Source organism: Colletotrichum acutatum, assembly GCF_030867785.1.
Source record: "Colletotrichum acutatum strain CBS 112980 chromosome Unknown BDZ83scaffold_47, whole genome shotgun sequence".
Taxonomy (NCBI): Eukaryota; Fungi; Ascomycota; class Sordariomycetes; order Glomerellales; family Glomerellaceae; genus Colletotrichum; species Colletotrichum acutatum.
In genome coordinates this window covers 216,767-232,108 of record NW_026849041.1, presented here as the reverse complement: position 1 = coordinate 232,108, position 15,342 = coordinate 216,767, and the positions used below count along the sequence as shown (strand labels likewise).

Below are 15,342 nucleotides of genomic sequence, written 5' to 3'. Positions count from 1 at the left end.
ATCGTACGAAGAGGGTTCGCTTTTCGCTGCGTCGGGAATGCGCAGCCTCCTGAAAGGAAATTTACCTGCGACGCCGTGGTGCTGGGGTCCTCTCCGTAAGCCTCCGAACGAGCCGCGCCGGTAAATCCTTAAAAAAGAGGTCGTGCCCTGCAGGTCAGAGAAAGAAATTGCAATGTGCCATGTCGACGCAGTGTGGCATGCAAACGTTTGGATTTCAAACAGGTGCTGCGAATGTCTGCGAAGATCTGTCTACATGTGTTTGGAGCTGTGTCCGGGGCAACGTCGAGAAGATCGATGGTGGAAGATGGGATGGCCCCGGCAGAAAGGAGGAGCTTGGGGCAGTTTGGCGATCACCGGTTGGTGTCGGTGGGTACCTTGGTGGATTGCACCGCTTACATCCATACGTGCCTTCTCCTTGCATATCGAATACTGGCATGGCCCTCGACACAACGATCCCAGCCCATAACTCGATGCTTCACCAACACCTACGACATCGCCAACGAGGTGTTCAGGTTGATGCAAAAGTGAATATTTCACGTACCATGCACGAATCTTTGCTTTTATGAGGTTTCTAAGACAATTTCAACGTGCGGTATGCCTCCACTAAGAGCAGACAGATCATCCCAAGTACATGTACAGACAGAAGATATTTGTAATGTTGTTTTCCAGTTTGTTTGGCATGCCTTTCTATATGTGCCAGTATCTGGTCATTATGCATAAAATTACAGTGTCATCAAATCATTCCTCAGAGACCTTGGCTCGGGATTCCTTTACAACTTGGCCGCATCCTTGGGGTTCTTGATCTCGACAATCAACTTGCCCGTGTTGATGCCCTTGTACAGGTCGACGAGGCCCTGCTCCGCCGCCTTGAGACCGCCCTTGACGACCGTCTCCTTACGCTTAATCTTACCCTCCTCGAGCCACTGCGCAAGCTCCTTGCGGGCCTGGCCGTACTCCTGCACAAAGTCGAAGACGATGAAGCCCTGCATCTTGATGCGCATGGTGATGATGTTGGCGTAGTTCTTGGGGCCCTGCGGCGTCGCAGAGTTGTACTGGCTGATACCGCCGCACATGACGAAGCGCGAAAACTCCTTGGCACGCGCCAGCGCCATGTCGAGGATCTCGCCACCGACGTTGTCAAAGTAGACGTTGATGAAGTCGGGCGTGGCCTCCTTGAACTTTTTCTTGAACTCGGGGTCCTTGTAGTTGAGCGCGACGTCGAAGCCGAGCTCCTCCGTCAACCACTTGCACTTATCGTCCGAGCCGGCGAGACCGACGACCCGCGCACCCTTGAGCTTGGCGATCTGGCCGGCGACGCTGCCGGTGGCGCCCGCGGCGCCCGAGACGACGACGGTTTCGCCGGGCTTGGGGTCGCCGACGCGGAGCATGCCAAAGTAAGCCGTCAGGGCGGTCATGCCGATGCCGGAGAGGTAGTCGATGGGCTGGGAGACGGCGGGGAAGGAGGAGACGGGCTCGACGCGGCTGTCGTGGACGACGCTGTACTCGGCCCAGCCGCCGAAGGAGGGGAGAACGTCACCCTCCTTGGCCTTGGAGGACTTGGAGGCGAGGACGCGGCCGACGGTGGCGCCGCGCATGACTTCGCCGATTTGGACGGGGGGAAGGTAGGAGCGGCGGTCTAGATGGGGGCTTAATCAGTACTTTTCCCTGCGAAGGTGATGATGGCGGAGGGGAGAGGTCTCTCTCGACATACCGTTCAACCAGCCACGCATGGCGGGGTCAAGGGAGAGGTACCAGTTCTCAATGAGAATCTCGCCATCTTTGAGGTCCTCAGCCTTGGGGATAGGCTTCTGCTCAGTCTTGAAGGTCTTGCCGGGGATGATCTCGGCCGTGGGGCGCTCGGCCAGCACGACGGAAAGGTTTTGTTGCGACATTTTGAATGTGATGTTGTGTGAAGAGGGAAGAGGGTATCAAGGAAGACGAATGGTATGTATTTGAGATTATAAGCAAACAAACACAGAATACGAGACAACTGATTCACAGAGCCTTTCCAAATCAAGGGTAGAGGAGCAGAGGGAGCTCTTTAGTAGTCGGGGACATCCAGCCTAATTCGCAAACTCTGAAATCGCCCGTTTGCTTTCGTGTCCCACGTTTCCTCCGCCGCTTTCGCGGATTACACTTACCCCTCCAAGCTTCATGGCCGCGGTCAAGCGTGCAGTGCCAGCGGTGGACGCTTGGTGCGTGAGTCGCTTGCACCGAGTTTTTGCCTTTGGCTCATGTCATGACTTCATGCCCCGCGCCGGAGCAGGATGACCAAGACGGGACATTGGCCCGCACGAGCTCCGAAGGACTCGACGAGCTGGCGAACGATCGAGGAATGTTCTCCGGCGCACGGGGCATGGGCTAGTAGGGATGGGGCCTGAAGGCGTTTTTTTTTCCTTCTGTGTCTTTCCCTTCTCTGTGTCTCTGTCCCCTTTTTTGAACAGTCAACGCACCACACGCACACGGTAACACGGTACCACGGGCACACAGATTGTCTAGCAGACTTTCGGATGGAGAGAGTGGTGGATGGATAACCCAAGATGGGTGTGTGGGTGTGGCGTGTGGCCGATTTCCCCGGAGTGGCCGCCCGAACAACGAATGGAGTCGGAGGGTCTTTTTCCACCGGACGTTTTCTTCATATGGGTTAAGGAGGGGCTGGCGGGTTGCGGGCAACGCGCGATCCTAGCTAGACTGCTTCTGCTCCGAAGGGCAGGGACGCGAAGTCGATACTCGATATGAAGGTGGCAGGCCGCAGACTCTCCCGCTCCAGGAGCCCAGGAAGATATTCGTCCCAAAAGGCGGCGGATTACTGCGTCTGCAATGTCTGCATCTGCGTCCGCGTCCGCGTCTACGTCTCGTCTCGTTCCCGTGGTGGGGCTGGATTGAACCGGACATGACGACATGCCGAGGCTTGAGACAATGGTACCTCAGCTTGTCATCTCTTGCTCAGCTCTCTGCATTCGGCCTATCAGGACTCTCAGCTTGTCGGAGGCTCTGAAGACATGGCGGGACATTATCTCTCTTGGACTCTGGAGTCTTGGGCGTCGGAGGATTCGAGAGGCACCACTGGACAACACGCAGGAGGGCGTTGTCATCAGCCCCTCGCCCATCACTCGGTAGTGCAACTGACAGCTCTCAGGGTCCCCCGGAAGCGAAGCTGCAATGCTTGCGATTGCGGCCGATGCGACCATGCGGGAACGGGGACGTCGGGAACGGAGATGTGCTGGGGTGCTGGCCGTTGACCGTTCCATTGATGATCCCAAAAGGAGGGTCGCGGGGTGGATTGAGTGTTCGAGAAGCGGGTTTGGGGCGGGCCAAGGATGTGCAATGCCGTCCGGGCTTAGAAATGCTGAAACTCAAAAAGGTCCAGAGATAATCGGGATTGTCATCCACCTCGTGTCGGGCTGTCGGGGTTGAATTCTCGTTCCTGAATTCTCGCAGCTATCTGTATTCGTAATACTCCGTACGTGCAGATACTGGCATGGCTGCTGAGCTGCCTGTTTGGCTGGCACCGGATGCGCTACTAATCATCGCCAATCGAAAAGGGCACTGCGAGTGCGAGATGGATGGAGTATGGCGAGGTTGGGCGAACCCCGATTGGACGCCATCACCGCCGTCCAAGGCGGCGTGGAAATGGGAGTGGGTGAGCCGAGGCAATTCGTGGGGAATGGATTCTGTGTGCCCTTTGCTTTTTTTGGCTTCACCGACGGTTGAAGCTCCCGATTCGGCCCCGTCCGGACCTGCAGTTCGGCCGGCCGGCGAATAATCCTTCCATGCAGTTCCAGATCGCCCAATCAGGCTGATGTGTCAGCGCCCCCGCCTGAACCTTGGGACCCACCAATCCTCTGACCGAAGTTTACCGAGGAGGGTCCACCATCGCGACCTTGATGGCTCGGTGAGAATCGGTGAGGATCGTTCAAGCATGACATTCAGGGACATTGAATCGTGCTGTCTGTGGATTGAGTTCATTGTATTGAGTTGAGCGCTTGATTGCTAGACGGCATCAAATCAGTACAAAGACAAGTACCAAGAACAGATGCATTGACGCCATTTGGTAGTGGATGGGATGGTAGGCCGAAGTCGACTTGTATAACTAAAGAATCTATGACATGTCGCTCACTCCCTAGTCTGATTACGGTGCCAACCAGACGGTACACGTCGCAGCGACGATCTCTTTTTCCGCTTAATAACAGTCTGTTTCTGTTCTGACCTAGAAGGTGTTAGACCTATTGATTATGTTGGTATCCCTCGCTAGTCATAATCTATTCCTTATGGAATTTGCGTCCACGTGGAAGTAGGCCGGTCTACTGAGAAGGGTAGTGACAGCCACAGCCACAATGTGAAGGCAGGTTGTGGATGATAGTACTATGTGACTTACGAGAGATTTTGCTAAACCCAAGGGTGTTCAAGACAACCAGAACAGCGAGAGAAACGAATAATGCATTTTAAAAGGCGTAAACTCCTCTAACGAAAGCGACGCAAATGTATAAGCCCCTGACGGCATTTTGGAGCGGGGCACTTGGCGAGAATAACACAAGAGAAGGAAAATAAGAAGAATTTTGAGTTTATATATCAAATGTCTAGAGAAGGCAGACGTTGGTGGGACTTCGATGAACGAAGTCGCGGTAAGGTAAGGTCAACATGCCATTATTTGCCAGTGGTCGAAGAAAAATTTGAAGGGAAAGAAGAGAAAGAAATCACGGCATCGAGAGATGCAGGAGAAGGTCGATATGGTAGACGGAACTGTGGCAGGTCTGAGCAAGCACCGAAAATTCTCATATAATAATAACCCGAGGTGTCTATTTGCGGACTGACTTTGGACCTCTCAGACAAGTATCGGGCAACAACTCCCTCAAGGTATAAGGTCCGGGAGGTCGTCTCCGGGCTTTACCTCCGTCGTCGTATAATTTATGGCAGGCCACAGCGGACCGGAGTAGCGTTGCCGCTTGTCGGAAAGCAACACAACTTACAACCTCAAGCGAATCTCCTCATACCTTCCTCTCAAATAATGGCTTTACTTTCATATTTGAATCTATTGTCGCATTATGTGCTGACGGTGAGGTCTCGTGTTGCTAGCTAATCTGCCTTGGGCCGATCTAGATCCAAGGATCCAGCCTCTATTGGCAGTGCAATGTGACCAAGTTGACGAAGCATTCGAAGCTTATGATTCGTGTTCTGCACAGCCTGACGCTGAGACGTGGAGCTCCACCGCAGGACACCGGTTTTCGCCGAGAAAAGTACCTGCTCAAGTTCGGATTGTACTTCTTCATCAACTCGAGCGCCTTTGGCGAGGAGACGTGCGAACGTCTTAGGTAGAACGTCCGGGGAGGAAGCGAGCATGATGGGGTTCAGTCCAGCGCCTGGTTCTCGTGTGGACAGGTTTGGATTAGCTCCGTTGCGCAGAAGTGAGGCTACGATCTCATCGCAGGTCGTTCCTGATTGGCACTGTAGGAGTACGGTACCCAAAGGAGTATTTGACAACGGCTCCGGTCCCTCTGCCTCGTTGACATCTGCGTTGTGGTCTATCAGTATCTTTGTCACTGAAGCTCGATCGGTCCAGAGGCAAATATGGAAAGCAGACATATTGGGACGCGTCGAAGAAACGTTCTGCGAGTTGAGCTCGGCCCCAAACTTCAGCAGTGTGCGAATCGTGCTTTCAGGATGATTTCGCTCAATAGCCGCAACCAACGGGGTCACGTCGTCGTCCCATGTATCGATCTTGCCCAAGGTATTGACTCCATTGGAAAACCCTCCGGCGAGAAGGACCTCCATCAGCTTGGGACACTTGACCGAGTGAAGAAGGTAGCTCTTCTGGGCCCAGACGTTTTCGATTGGGTGGCAGCCCTGGAGAAGATATCGCACAACCTCGATCTTGTTGTTATCGATTGCAATACTTAGGGCAGTCTCTCTGTTGAGTGTAGCTCCAAAGTCATAATCAGAGTCAATGACGGGACTAAGGGGGCCTGCTCCGTGAGCAATAGCCATTTTCACGGCACTCAGTGTACCAGTTCTGGCACCCCAGAATAGGGCCCGGTGCCCATTGAGTGAGTCTAGGTGGTACAAACTCCACCCTATAATGGCTGCACATCTACGCGAGCACCGAATGAGTGATAGGGCATCCTTTGCGGGAAGCTGAAGGCCGATCTCGTTCAAGATCTCGTATGGAAGGCCGTCTATAAGTTGAAAGCCTCGACTCTGAGGTTCAGTCTTCGCCGCGGTTCTTCTCATCGCGAGGATCTTATGGAGGCTAAATTTTGTCAATACGTATTTCAAGCCTTGGGTAAACGGTGAAAACGTTGCGCAGTGAATGTATCATACCAGTTATATCTAAGGCCTACCATGGTGCTACTAAGAATGTAGTCAAGCGAATACGGTGATGGATGATCGACTAAGAACATCAAAATGTAAATTAGGGCGATTCTTACGGGTCGTCAGACAGCGAGCCGGAATTTAGTAAGTTACGCATGGTCTGGTCGAGGCAGATCTAGGTGAAAGAAGGGAGGGGAGAACAAGAGTTTGGGAGATGACAGGGGAACGGGGCCATAAGAGAGTTTAAATACAGTCCCAGGAGCTGGATGGTTGACGGTACGAGAAGAATACTTACGTGCCTAGGGTGGCAGCGGTACAATGGTGAAGGTGACGAGGGACCTGACTTGCTCATAAAGGTGAATGGATACTCACAAGTGAATCAGTGTCGAAAGATGAACTTGAGATGTGCCGGCTGTGTGCTGACTGAGCAACTCGTCGGGTTTTGAATCACGACGTCGTCAATGGGCAGGGAGTTCTTGCAGGAATGAAAGGGGCTGAATACCCTGACGGTCATAGTCTGCTTCTGACTTGGATTTTTTCATTTCTGTGGCAATATGCAGCTGCTCGTGTGAGGCCAGTCGTATCGGATATAGATTGCTATCAAGGGAGCACTGACTCAATTGAATGAAAAATGCCATAGGGTCCCATCCTGTTGGCAAACTAACGCATACGGCAGCAAGTCATCGAAAATCGTACAAATAAGAGAGCTTCAATTGGAATATTCTCCAGACTTACCACATCTCCGGCGGTACAATCGTCGACGGAGATACTAGGCAATTCAATGGGGCAAGGTCGAACGATTTTCATTTATATTAGTTCGCCTTTTTTCATTTGTTTTTCCCCCTTCATAATTCTCAGGGGCATATCTTGTACCGAGGTCACTCCAGATCTTGTTGTGCCCAACAAATGACCGAAGATCAACCATTTGCAAAAGAACTGAGACTGTCCGCTGGGCCAAGCAGCCCGAACATTCACTTGACATGATACACAACAAGATGACGTTCAACGCAATGACCATTCTGCTCTCTCTTCTGGTCTTCGGAGGTGTCACAACATTGAAAGATATCAAGACGCATCCCGGCTGGAGGATCCCAGATGAGAACCAAGTTCTCCCCATTCACAAGCTTCCAGAATGAAATCAAGAGTGTTTCGGATGGAATAATAACAAGACCAGAGGCGTCGGAGACGTGTTCCAAATGTCGCGCAAGCAATGGTGCGACGATGAATGGGGAACGGTTGGCACCTGGTGGCCCTATCACTTGAACATATGCGCCGGAGACAGGTGCAGTGATGAGGACGGAATCAAGGGATTCGCATGGAATTACAAGCTGTGCGGATATCCAACAAGAACTGAAATTGACGGGAGGGATGACCGGAAGAAATTGCCGCCTAGTTTGATTAAAAGACGGCACAGAGTGGATATGCATCGGCGGCCCAGGAACGCCTGAAGCGATTTTATTGCGGCACAATCAACAACACCTTCCATTGACTAAATCCTGGGAGCATAGTGCTCATGCTTATGGGATCAAAACTAAGTGCGCCTACCGTAGGAGATAGTAGGACAAGGAGTTCATTGTTCATACGAGATATCAGACTGCAAACAAGGTCTAGTGCATGACATGAGAAGAGTTGCAATTGAACGACATTGCCGATACTCAAGGTGCTTCTTATGGGTGATATCGGTACCTTAGTTGACAACATACCTGCGATTGTGGAAACGCACATGCAGGATATTCGTAGACCAATGCATGTGTTTTTCCCTTCGTCCATCCTTCACAGTAGATAGATGAAATCAGGGTGTAGGCCCGCATTTAAACATACTTCATTCAGTTAAGCAAATCTGGTGAATACAAATTGTATCGTGGACGGTGCTTGTCGCCAAATCTCCCTGAACCACAGCAATATGGCTCATTGAGGACATCTCCTTTGTGCTAACTTGTGCTCCAAGCTAGATAGAATGCATTGCAGGGCATTCTTACTCCCAAGTTGCAGAATTTACAGGCATTGAGAGTACCACTGGTTCGACGCTTGGCATGTGGACCCAGATTGGCAGCAAGTCGGTCCGGTAAAGCCAGATCCTCCGCATTGAGCCCACTTCGCAGCACACTAGCACGGTGACGATACATCAGTTAAGGTAGACTTAGAGTAAAGGATTGAGGTCTCACAGTTCCATCACCGCCGCTGCTGGGCGGAGGGCTAGTCACAGGCGGGCTTGTGCCGCCACCACCAGCATCCGATGCACCGACAGTGATTGTGGAAGAGCCGCTGCTGAAGTATCCTTCCGTGGCAACGATCATGTAGTCATGAGTGCCGAGGTTCAAGCCCACCTGGGCCCAGGCATTGAAGTGATTGCCGGTCGTGACTGTTCCGCCCACGCGTTTAGTCTGGCGGACGGACCAATACTGCTGAAAGGTCTTTGTGCCATCGATGGAAGGGGCGTTGGTCCGCGTGCTAACGTAGATGTCGTAGGTGCCACCATCACTGGTGACGGTACCCTTCTTGGTAGCCCCGCTGGAAGGGTTGTAAGTACCGAAGGACTCGACGATGTAATACTTTATTATGGTTAGCAGATTTTAAGGTCAAGCAGGAAATATCGGGCCAACCTCGATCAGGGGGTTCCTAGTCCAGCCGTAGATCGCGAGGTAACTGTTACCGTTCGGGTTGTAGCTGCCAGAATACGTGATAGTTCTGAAAGGTAGGGTATCGTCAGAAACATGCTCAAGACTCTGTCTGAGTAGGTATGGGGCGATTGTACCTCGGTCCACCGGGGTTCCAGCCTTTGCCTCCAACAAAGTTACCACCAGTTTGCCAGACGACGCTGTATTGTCCACCTGCACCATTGGTGTAAGTAACTTGAGATCCACCGTCAGTCCACCAAGAGTAATAGTAGCCGTTGTTTGTTCCAGTAGACGAAGGAGTTGACTGGCGCTTCATCAGCTCTCCGGGAGCAGAGAGAACACTGGCCACGGAGGCGAACGCCAGGAAAAGTGAGTTGAAAGTGACCATGATGACTTGATTGCTGATATTGTCTGTCACCCCCGCTGTCCATGATTCAGACGAAGGCGAAGTCTGTGGCTTTATATCTGTAGCATGTTGTGCCAGTTTCGGTCTCAGTCTACCAAAGCGACTCAAGAACGCCGGATGTAACACACACCTCCCTTCTAAAAGATATTGGTACTAGTACAACCACGCCATGAGTCAAACTGATGTGCCCCTGACAACCGATCGGGCAGGATCCTTGGGTCCAAGACGGGTGCAATGTCACTTCGTTCCATCTCAAGTTCCCTTAGACTTCGCCCGGAACCAAGTCCTTGGCATCGGTCCTAGTACGAATTGATTAAATTGATTGAATTTCTTTCACCTGTCTAAGTCTGTACCAGCAACTTGGTACTTGGTTTGTGGTTTTCCATCAACGTAGGGTAGACATCTCTCTTCGTCCTTTGTTTCTCTCTGATATGGCATTGGTTCTTAGGAAATGTCGATACAGATTCATACATGCTTGGAACCGTAAAGTAGTGAAATGTACCTGGGAAAAACCAAGGCGTGAGATGTCGCAGTGTTGTATCAGCGCCTTCAAGGGAGGTTGAAAAAGGAAGTCGGAATATCTAGACCGTGTCCGAATGTTAGCCACATTGAGCTTTCTAGCATAGCTGGGTTGATTAATATGGCAATAGTGATTTACCCGGCGGCAAAAAGATGAGAGAGGTCGCCTGGTCGACATTTGCCGTCGAGCCTCTCGATCATCTGTGGGGAGCCTGAATATAGCCGGGCGTAGGCCACGCGACGTGCAGTAGCACTGAAATGACTTACTATTCCAAGTCTTGGTCGTTGCAAGGCCTTGAGTCCGAGAATCAGGTGCCCTCAACGATGCATTTATTCGGGAAGCACCACGGAGCATCGCCGACAACTTCCGCTTCTATTTTCGGCTAGCGGCTTGTCGGATATTCAGGAAGTCTTGGTCTGTATCAAGTTACACATATCTACGCTAATATTCAATGCCATGATCCCGATATCGCAACAGAGAAATCGGGACATCTCGGCCCTATTTGCTGTAAGGCATGTAGGAGAAGCCGGTCTTTCGGGTCCGAGGCCGTGCGGGGCTGAAGATCCACTTCGGCGAATAACCTGCCGGTGGTACCTAGACCCGCGAGTACACTTCGCTCCGAGACAATTCCGAAGACAGGAGTTTGCTGATGATGGCCACTGTCAGATCACCCGGAAGAAGATTGCAAAACCATTGTTGTAGACGTGCAAATATGGCAGGGGATCACCCACGTTGAAATCATCAGTCAAATGAAAGGTACATGAGTTTCCCATGGTGAGGTCTCCCATTTGGACTCTTCGGTATGTTTATCCATTCCACATCCAGGCAATGACACGCCAACTGTGGACTCAACTCGGCTTCTTCACGTCAAGTGAAGCACGACATACTTGTTCAATTCGGTCTGATTGGATGCTTGTAGCGCGTCAGGTTCGAGACCAACAGTCTAGCCCCTGACGGTGCCTGCGCTGAGGGGGTTGCTTTCACAAATGGCAGGCTGACGGAAAGCGTGTTCCGACCCACGCTATAATTATCAATTCTTCCTCTCGTGTTTAGCAGTGCGCTCGAACTTTGACTCTATATCGAATGTCGTGTGCTGAACGAAAGGTTCATGAGGATGCATCTTCTGTGAATAGTCTGATACTAATCAAATGTGACTATTCTCCACTGTAGTCAACCACTCCATCGCATCCACACGTTACTACAGTTTCTCGATTGGAGGGGTGAGTGTCATACAAGACCTTCCCGCGATTGCAATCATGAAAACTTTCTACCTGTAGTGAAGAGCGTCAGGTCCTCAAACATAAAGTCGCTTGGGAAGGATGTGGTCCCAGATCACCTCACCAGGAATCCCAAATACATCGATGTCCCATGGCGTGGCGTTGTAGAGGAAGCACCCTTACATGTCGATCTTACGTGCGTTTGCCGGAGATTTTATCCTATCGGCAAGATGATCCTTAATTTGCCTAGAGGAGGAGAGTCCAGAGATTCCAGCATATGCCTCAAGAGGTGCGAAACGGCGGAAACGCCCATCTTCAAGGGGATGCTTCCGACGTTACGTCAACCTTCGGGCTTTCGTAGAGGCCTTTTCCGTCAAGGCTATCATACCACGGAATGTTGCAGCGTATCCAGACTGTTACTCAACCAAAAGAATGGTCAGCGGCCGCAAAACTGAAGCAATCGGGGCGACGGAAGTGTTGACTACCCTGTTAACGGCAACAGATTCAGCCCGCGGCTCGGGTTCGCAGCGGAAACGAATGCCTCATTGTCTCGAGAGAGTAAAAAGCGCGCGGCGCTAGACAGGCCTGACTCGACGGGCCGGGCAATAGACTGTCGCACAATTGGTGGGGGCGCTCGCAATTGCTCCATTTCCCCAGATGAATCCTAGTCAACTACCCCGCGAATCCAGATTTCCCCCAAACTTCCCCGTGCTTCAGACCCGCTAGAGACCCAACGAATACGACGGACTAGAGTCAAGAAAGTGTTACTGACCTATAGAAACAAGGAGTAATGTCGGACGGCTGGAATTTCCTTAGATGTTAGACATCGAGATGAGGGCTTGGATAGTGTTCACCTTGTCAGATGAGGGCCAACCCCGCAGCAGCTCTCCCCATGAGACGATTTAGACCTGCCGGGAATCATCCCGTACGCTAGTCCGACGTGTCTTATTCTTGCTTTTGTTACTCCAGAGCTTGAGTGTTAGCTTTCATCTGATACCCTTTCCAAAGCGTGTGGTGAAGTTGCAAAGTCTATAAAGCTCGCCCATCCCACCGGTACCCAGTCCCTAGATATGGGCAATATCTTAGAGACCTCGTCTCCAGTTGCAAACTTAATGCTCTAACAGGACCTTTTGCTATAACTCCTTTCTTCTCATCGAAACTTGCGCTGACCTACGGCTAACTTCACCATGGGGTTACCAGATGATACCTTCAAGCAAGGCGTTCAGCACGTCGAGCAGAACAATGCAGTCAGCGACGCAGTCAAGGCCGTAGAAAACCGTGACCTAGAGCGGATCGAGGAAACCAAACCAGGTACCTTTGTCTGGCTCTGTGTTGCAGCAACCGCGATTGGAGGCATGCTCTTTGGCTACGATACTGGCGTTATCTCCGGAGTCCTTGTTGTTATCGGTCAAGACCTCGACAACAAAGACCTTACCCACTCAGAAAAGGAGTTGATCACAGCAGTTACCGCAGCCGGAGCCTTGATTGGCGCCGTCATTGCCGGTATCACTGCCGATAAATACGGAAGAAAGCCTGCTATATGGTTCGCCTCTATCCTCTTTACGATCGGTGCCCTGCTCCAGGCTACCTCTTTCACAATTGCGCAGATGACCGTTGGTCGACTTGTGATAGGCTTTGGCGTCGGCTCTGCATCCATGGTAAGCCTCCGTATCTTTATGCCTTTTCCCAACAGACTTGACCGGAGACCATAAGCTAACATTGGTTGCTTTCTCAGATCGTACCATTATACATTGCGGAGATTTCCCCTGCAAGGTTCAGAGGCCGGATGATCTCAATCGACATGATCTTCCTCGGGGCCGGATCCGTGCTTGCATATGCCTTCGCCGCAGCCTTCAACACAACCGCACACGGCTGGAGATACATGGTTGGAATCGGTGGTGTTCCTTCGGTCATACTCGGCATTCTCCTTTTCTGGTGTCCAGAGTCACCTCGTCAACTCATGTTTCACGGCCACCGAGACGACTGTATCCGGGTTCTACGACAAATTTATCCTAACGGCAGCGAAGATGAAATCGCGGACAAAGTGATTTCTATAGAGCGCGGCGTCAACCAAGCCAAGGTCCTCAACGAAGAAATTTCACTTCGAAAGTCTGTCACCAGCCTATTCAAGGTTCCAGCCAACCTGCGAGCAGTCACTTCAGCTTGTGGCCTAATGGCTGCGCAGCAGCTCTGCGGGTTTAATACACTTATGTATTATAGTTCCAGTACGGTGCCATGACTTATTATACACTGTGCTTTGTGTGCCATGCTAAACAGAGTTTCAAGGTTTATTCCAGATCGTCGGCTTCTCGAACCCCGTTGCTGTTGGTACCGTCGTAGCAGGTACCAACTTCATCTTCACAGTCTTGTCAATCTTCCTCATTGACAGAATCGGCCGACGAAGAATCCTGCTCTGGACGATGTGGGGCATGCCTGTCTGTCTCGCAATTGCCGCCATTGCGTTCCACTGGATCCCCTTGGACAACAACACTCTAGAGTTGACCACCAAGGAAGTGGGTTGGCCCGCAACCCTGGTCTTGGTTGCAATGATTATGTTCGTGGCCTTCTACGCGGCCGGTTTGGGCTGTGTCCCTTGGCAGGCGAACGAGTTTCTCCCCATGGAAGTCCGAGCTATGGGAACCATGATGATCAACATCTTCAACTGGGGTCCTAACATCATCGTCTCTTCGACGTTCTTGTCAATGATGCGAGGTATGACCCCATCAGGCACGTTTGGTCTATACGCTGGGTTGTCTTTCTTGGGCTGGGTGTTTGTGATCTTCTGCTTCCCTGAAGCAGCAAACATGACGTTGGAGGAGATCAGGGTAGTTTTCGAGCACGGGTTTGGCGTGAGATATGCCGAGGAATGGCGAAAGCAGAGGAAGCTAGACATCCAAGCCCGGAAGGAGGAGAATACAGTGTGAAAGATGGTCTAGGACTTCTTCTATGTTCGTCAAGAAAATGTACCAGAGCTTGAAAAGTGAGCTGGAGTTGTAGCTTGCAATCATCAATTGTAGCGAGAATTCAGAAATGATATTCCAATTAGTTCGGCCAAACGCAAGTTCTCCCAAGCAGAAAACCCTCTTTGACTGTGTGTTTGTCATGATTTTCGCCCGAGTCAGATCAATGGAACACAGGCGTGCTGTCACAAGCCTCGCCGGGTCTGAACGTACAATTTTTCCTAGGAGGTGTAATAGTACACGCCCAAATGTCTATAGGTGATGTTTCTCTGAGGCCCATTGCCAGTTGCTGATAGGATCAGGCTCAAGTTGACGATAAAGTTATCGTCAAGCTGGGAGCTCTGTTCTGGCTCCAACAGGTCCAAATGGGCAAGAGATGCCCTATGATGAATAAAATCTTACGGTCTCGACCACGGAGTGGAGGATATCTCGGCTCACTTTCACGGGATTCGGCTAGCTTTGCTGCTTGCTTCATCTGAAATTGATACATAGCAAAAGAATGGGCCAATAAAAAAACAGTATAACAGCTATGAAGGGTTAAGTAGGGCAACAAACAAGAAAATTACGAGAAGCCCACAGTAGATAGCCACCGCTGAGTCAATTACGTACATTCGGTCAGAATGGTCCACGGCAGAGGCCGAATGGGGTTATGGTGAGTGTTTTGAGAAGATGATACCTGATGAAGTGGTGGAGACTGGGGTTTCGACCGGGTGTTCTCTTCTCGACGATGTTACTCATCGACCAAGTCCAAATGTTCGAAGCGTTTCTCGGCTCAAAATCAACAGACGCCTGACTGGAGCAGACAGCAGCTAATATGCTTCGTACGCCAAGGGAAATTTGGCACTAGATGAAAGGATATAGTGCCTTCTTTAAGAAGAAGTTCGATGTTCCAAGAAATGAGGAAGAGTTTCGAACGAGGTATGTCACTTTAAAATGTTCTTGCGGTCCATATTGTCCCGATGATGAATAGCCTTTATGAGCTACCTATAGCTGTTTCCCAGAAGTGTAAGGCCTACGTTACCCGGTTGTGCTATTCGACTGGAGCGGCGAGCTCGATGCCTTCATCCGCCGGAACCAATGCAATGGCATGACAAATGAGAAATTTCATAGATGCATATGGAAGAAGATAAAGTGTCGGTCGACTCAGGCAGCTTTCATACGCAGATGTCAAAAGATGTTCTCTGGAAGACCAAGTGGGAGGCACAACTCCTACTCCTACTCCAAAGTTCAAAAGACCTGAATGCACGAAGAATATGCGTGCCCACAGCAGGCTGGGAAAACAATCAAAGGAGAATACGTATATAGCATATTT

General features: G+C 51.0%; 5 protein-coding genes across 5 annotated transcripts; 1 reads left to right on the top strand and 4 right to left on the bottom strand.

The window, feature by feature from the left end:
* Positions 1 to 770: 770 nt before the first annotated feature.
* On the bottom strand, positions 771 to 1,892 carry BDZ83DRAFT_577633 (zinc-binding dehydrogenase; the record flags this gene model as incomplete). The annotated part of the gene is made up of 2 exons (XM_060505038.1): positions 771 to 1,636; positions 1,712 to 1,892. 2 exons carry the CDS (start codon positions 1,890 to 1,892, stop codon positions 771 to 773), a joined length of 1,047 nt encoding a protein of 348 aa, XP_060364938.1.
* Positions 1,893 to 5,029: 3,137 nt separating this feature from the next.
* BDZ83DRAFT_778252 (ankyrin repeat-containing domain protein) lies at positions 5,030 to 6,084 on the bottom strand (the record flags this gene model as incomplete). The annotated part of the gene is made up of 1 exon (XM_060515501.1): positions 5,030 to 6,084. A coding segment is annotated over one exon (1,008 nt), but the record flags the coding sequence as incomplete, so codon positions are not given.
* Positions 6,085 to 7,280: 1,196 nt separating this feature from the next.
* Positions 7,281 to 8,059, bottom strand: BDZ83DRAFT_651846 (uncharacterized protein; the record flags this gene model as incomplete). The annotated part of the gene is made up of 2 exons (XM_060510484.1): positions 7,281 to 7,698; positions 8,013 to 8,059. 2 exons carry the CDS (start codon positions 8,057 to 8,059, stop codon positions 7,281 to 7,283), a joined length of 465 nt encoding a protein of 154 aa, XP_060364936.1.
* Positions 8,060 to 8,304: 245 nt separating this feature from the next.
* BDZ83DRAFT_577674 (family 11 glycosyl hydrolase) lies at positions 8,305 to 9,315 on the bottom strand (the record flags this gene model as incomplete). The annotated part of the gene is made up of 4 exons (XM_060505043.1): positions 8,305 to 8,415; positions 8,475 to 8,861; positions 8,913 to 8,997; positions 9,065 to 9,315. 4 exons carry the CDS (start codon positions 9,313 to 9,315, stop codon positions 8,305 to 8,307), a joined length of 834 nt encoding a protein of 277 aa, XP_060364935.1.
* A 2,942-nt stretch (positions 9,316 to 12,257) lies between these two features.
* Positions 12,258 to 13,994, top strand: BDZ83DRAFT_752259 (myo-inositol transporter; the record flags this gene model as incomplete). The annotated part of the gene is made up of 3 exons (XM_060514174.1): positions 12,258 to 12,728; positions 12,806 to 13,295; positions 13,357 to 13,994. 3 exons carry the CDS (start codon positions 12,258 to 12,260, stop codon positions 13,992 to 13,994), a joined length of 1,599 nt encoding a protein of 532 aa, XP_060364934.1.
* Positions 13,995 to 15,342: the final 1,348 nt, after the last annotated feature.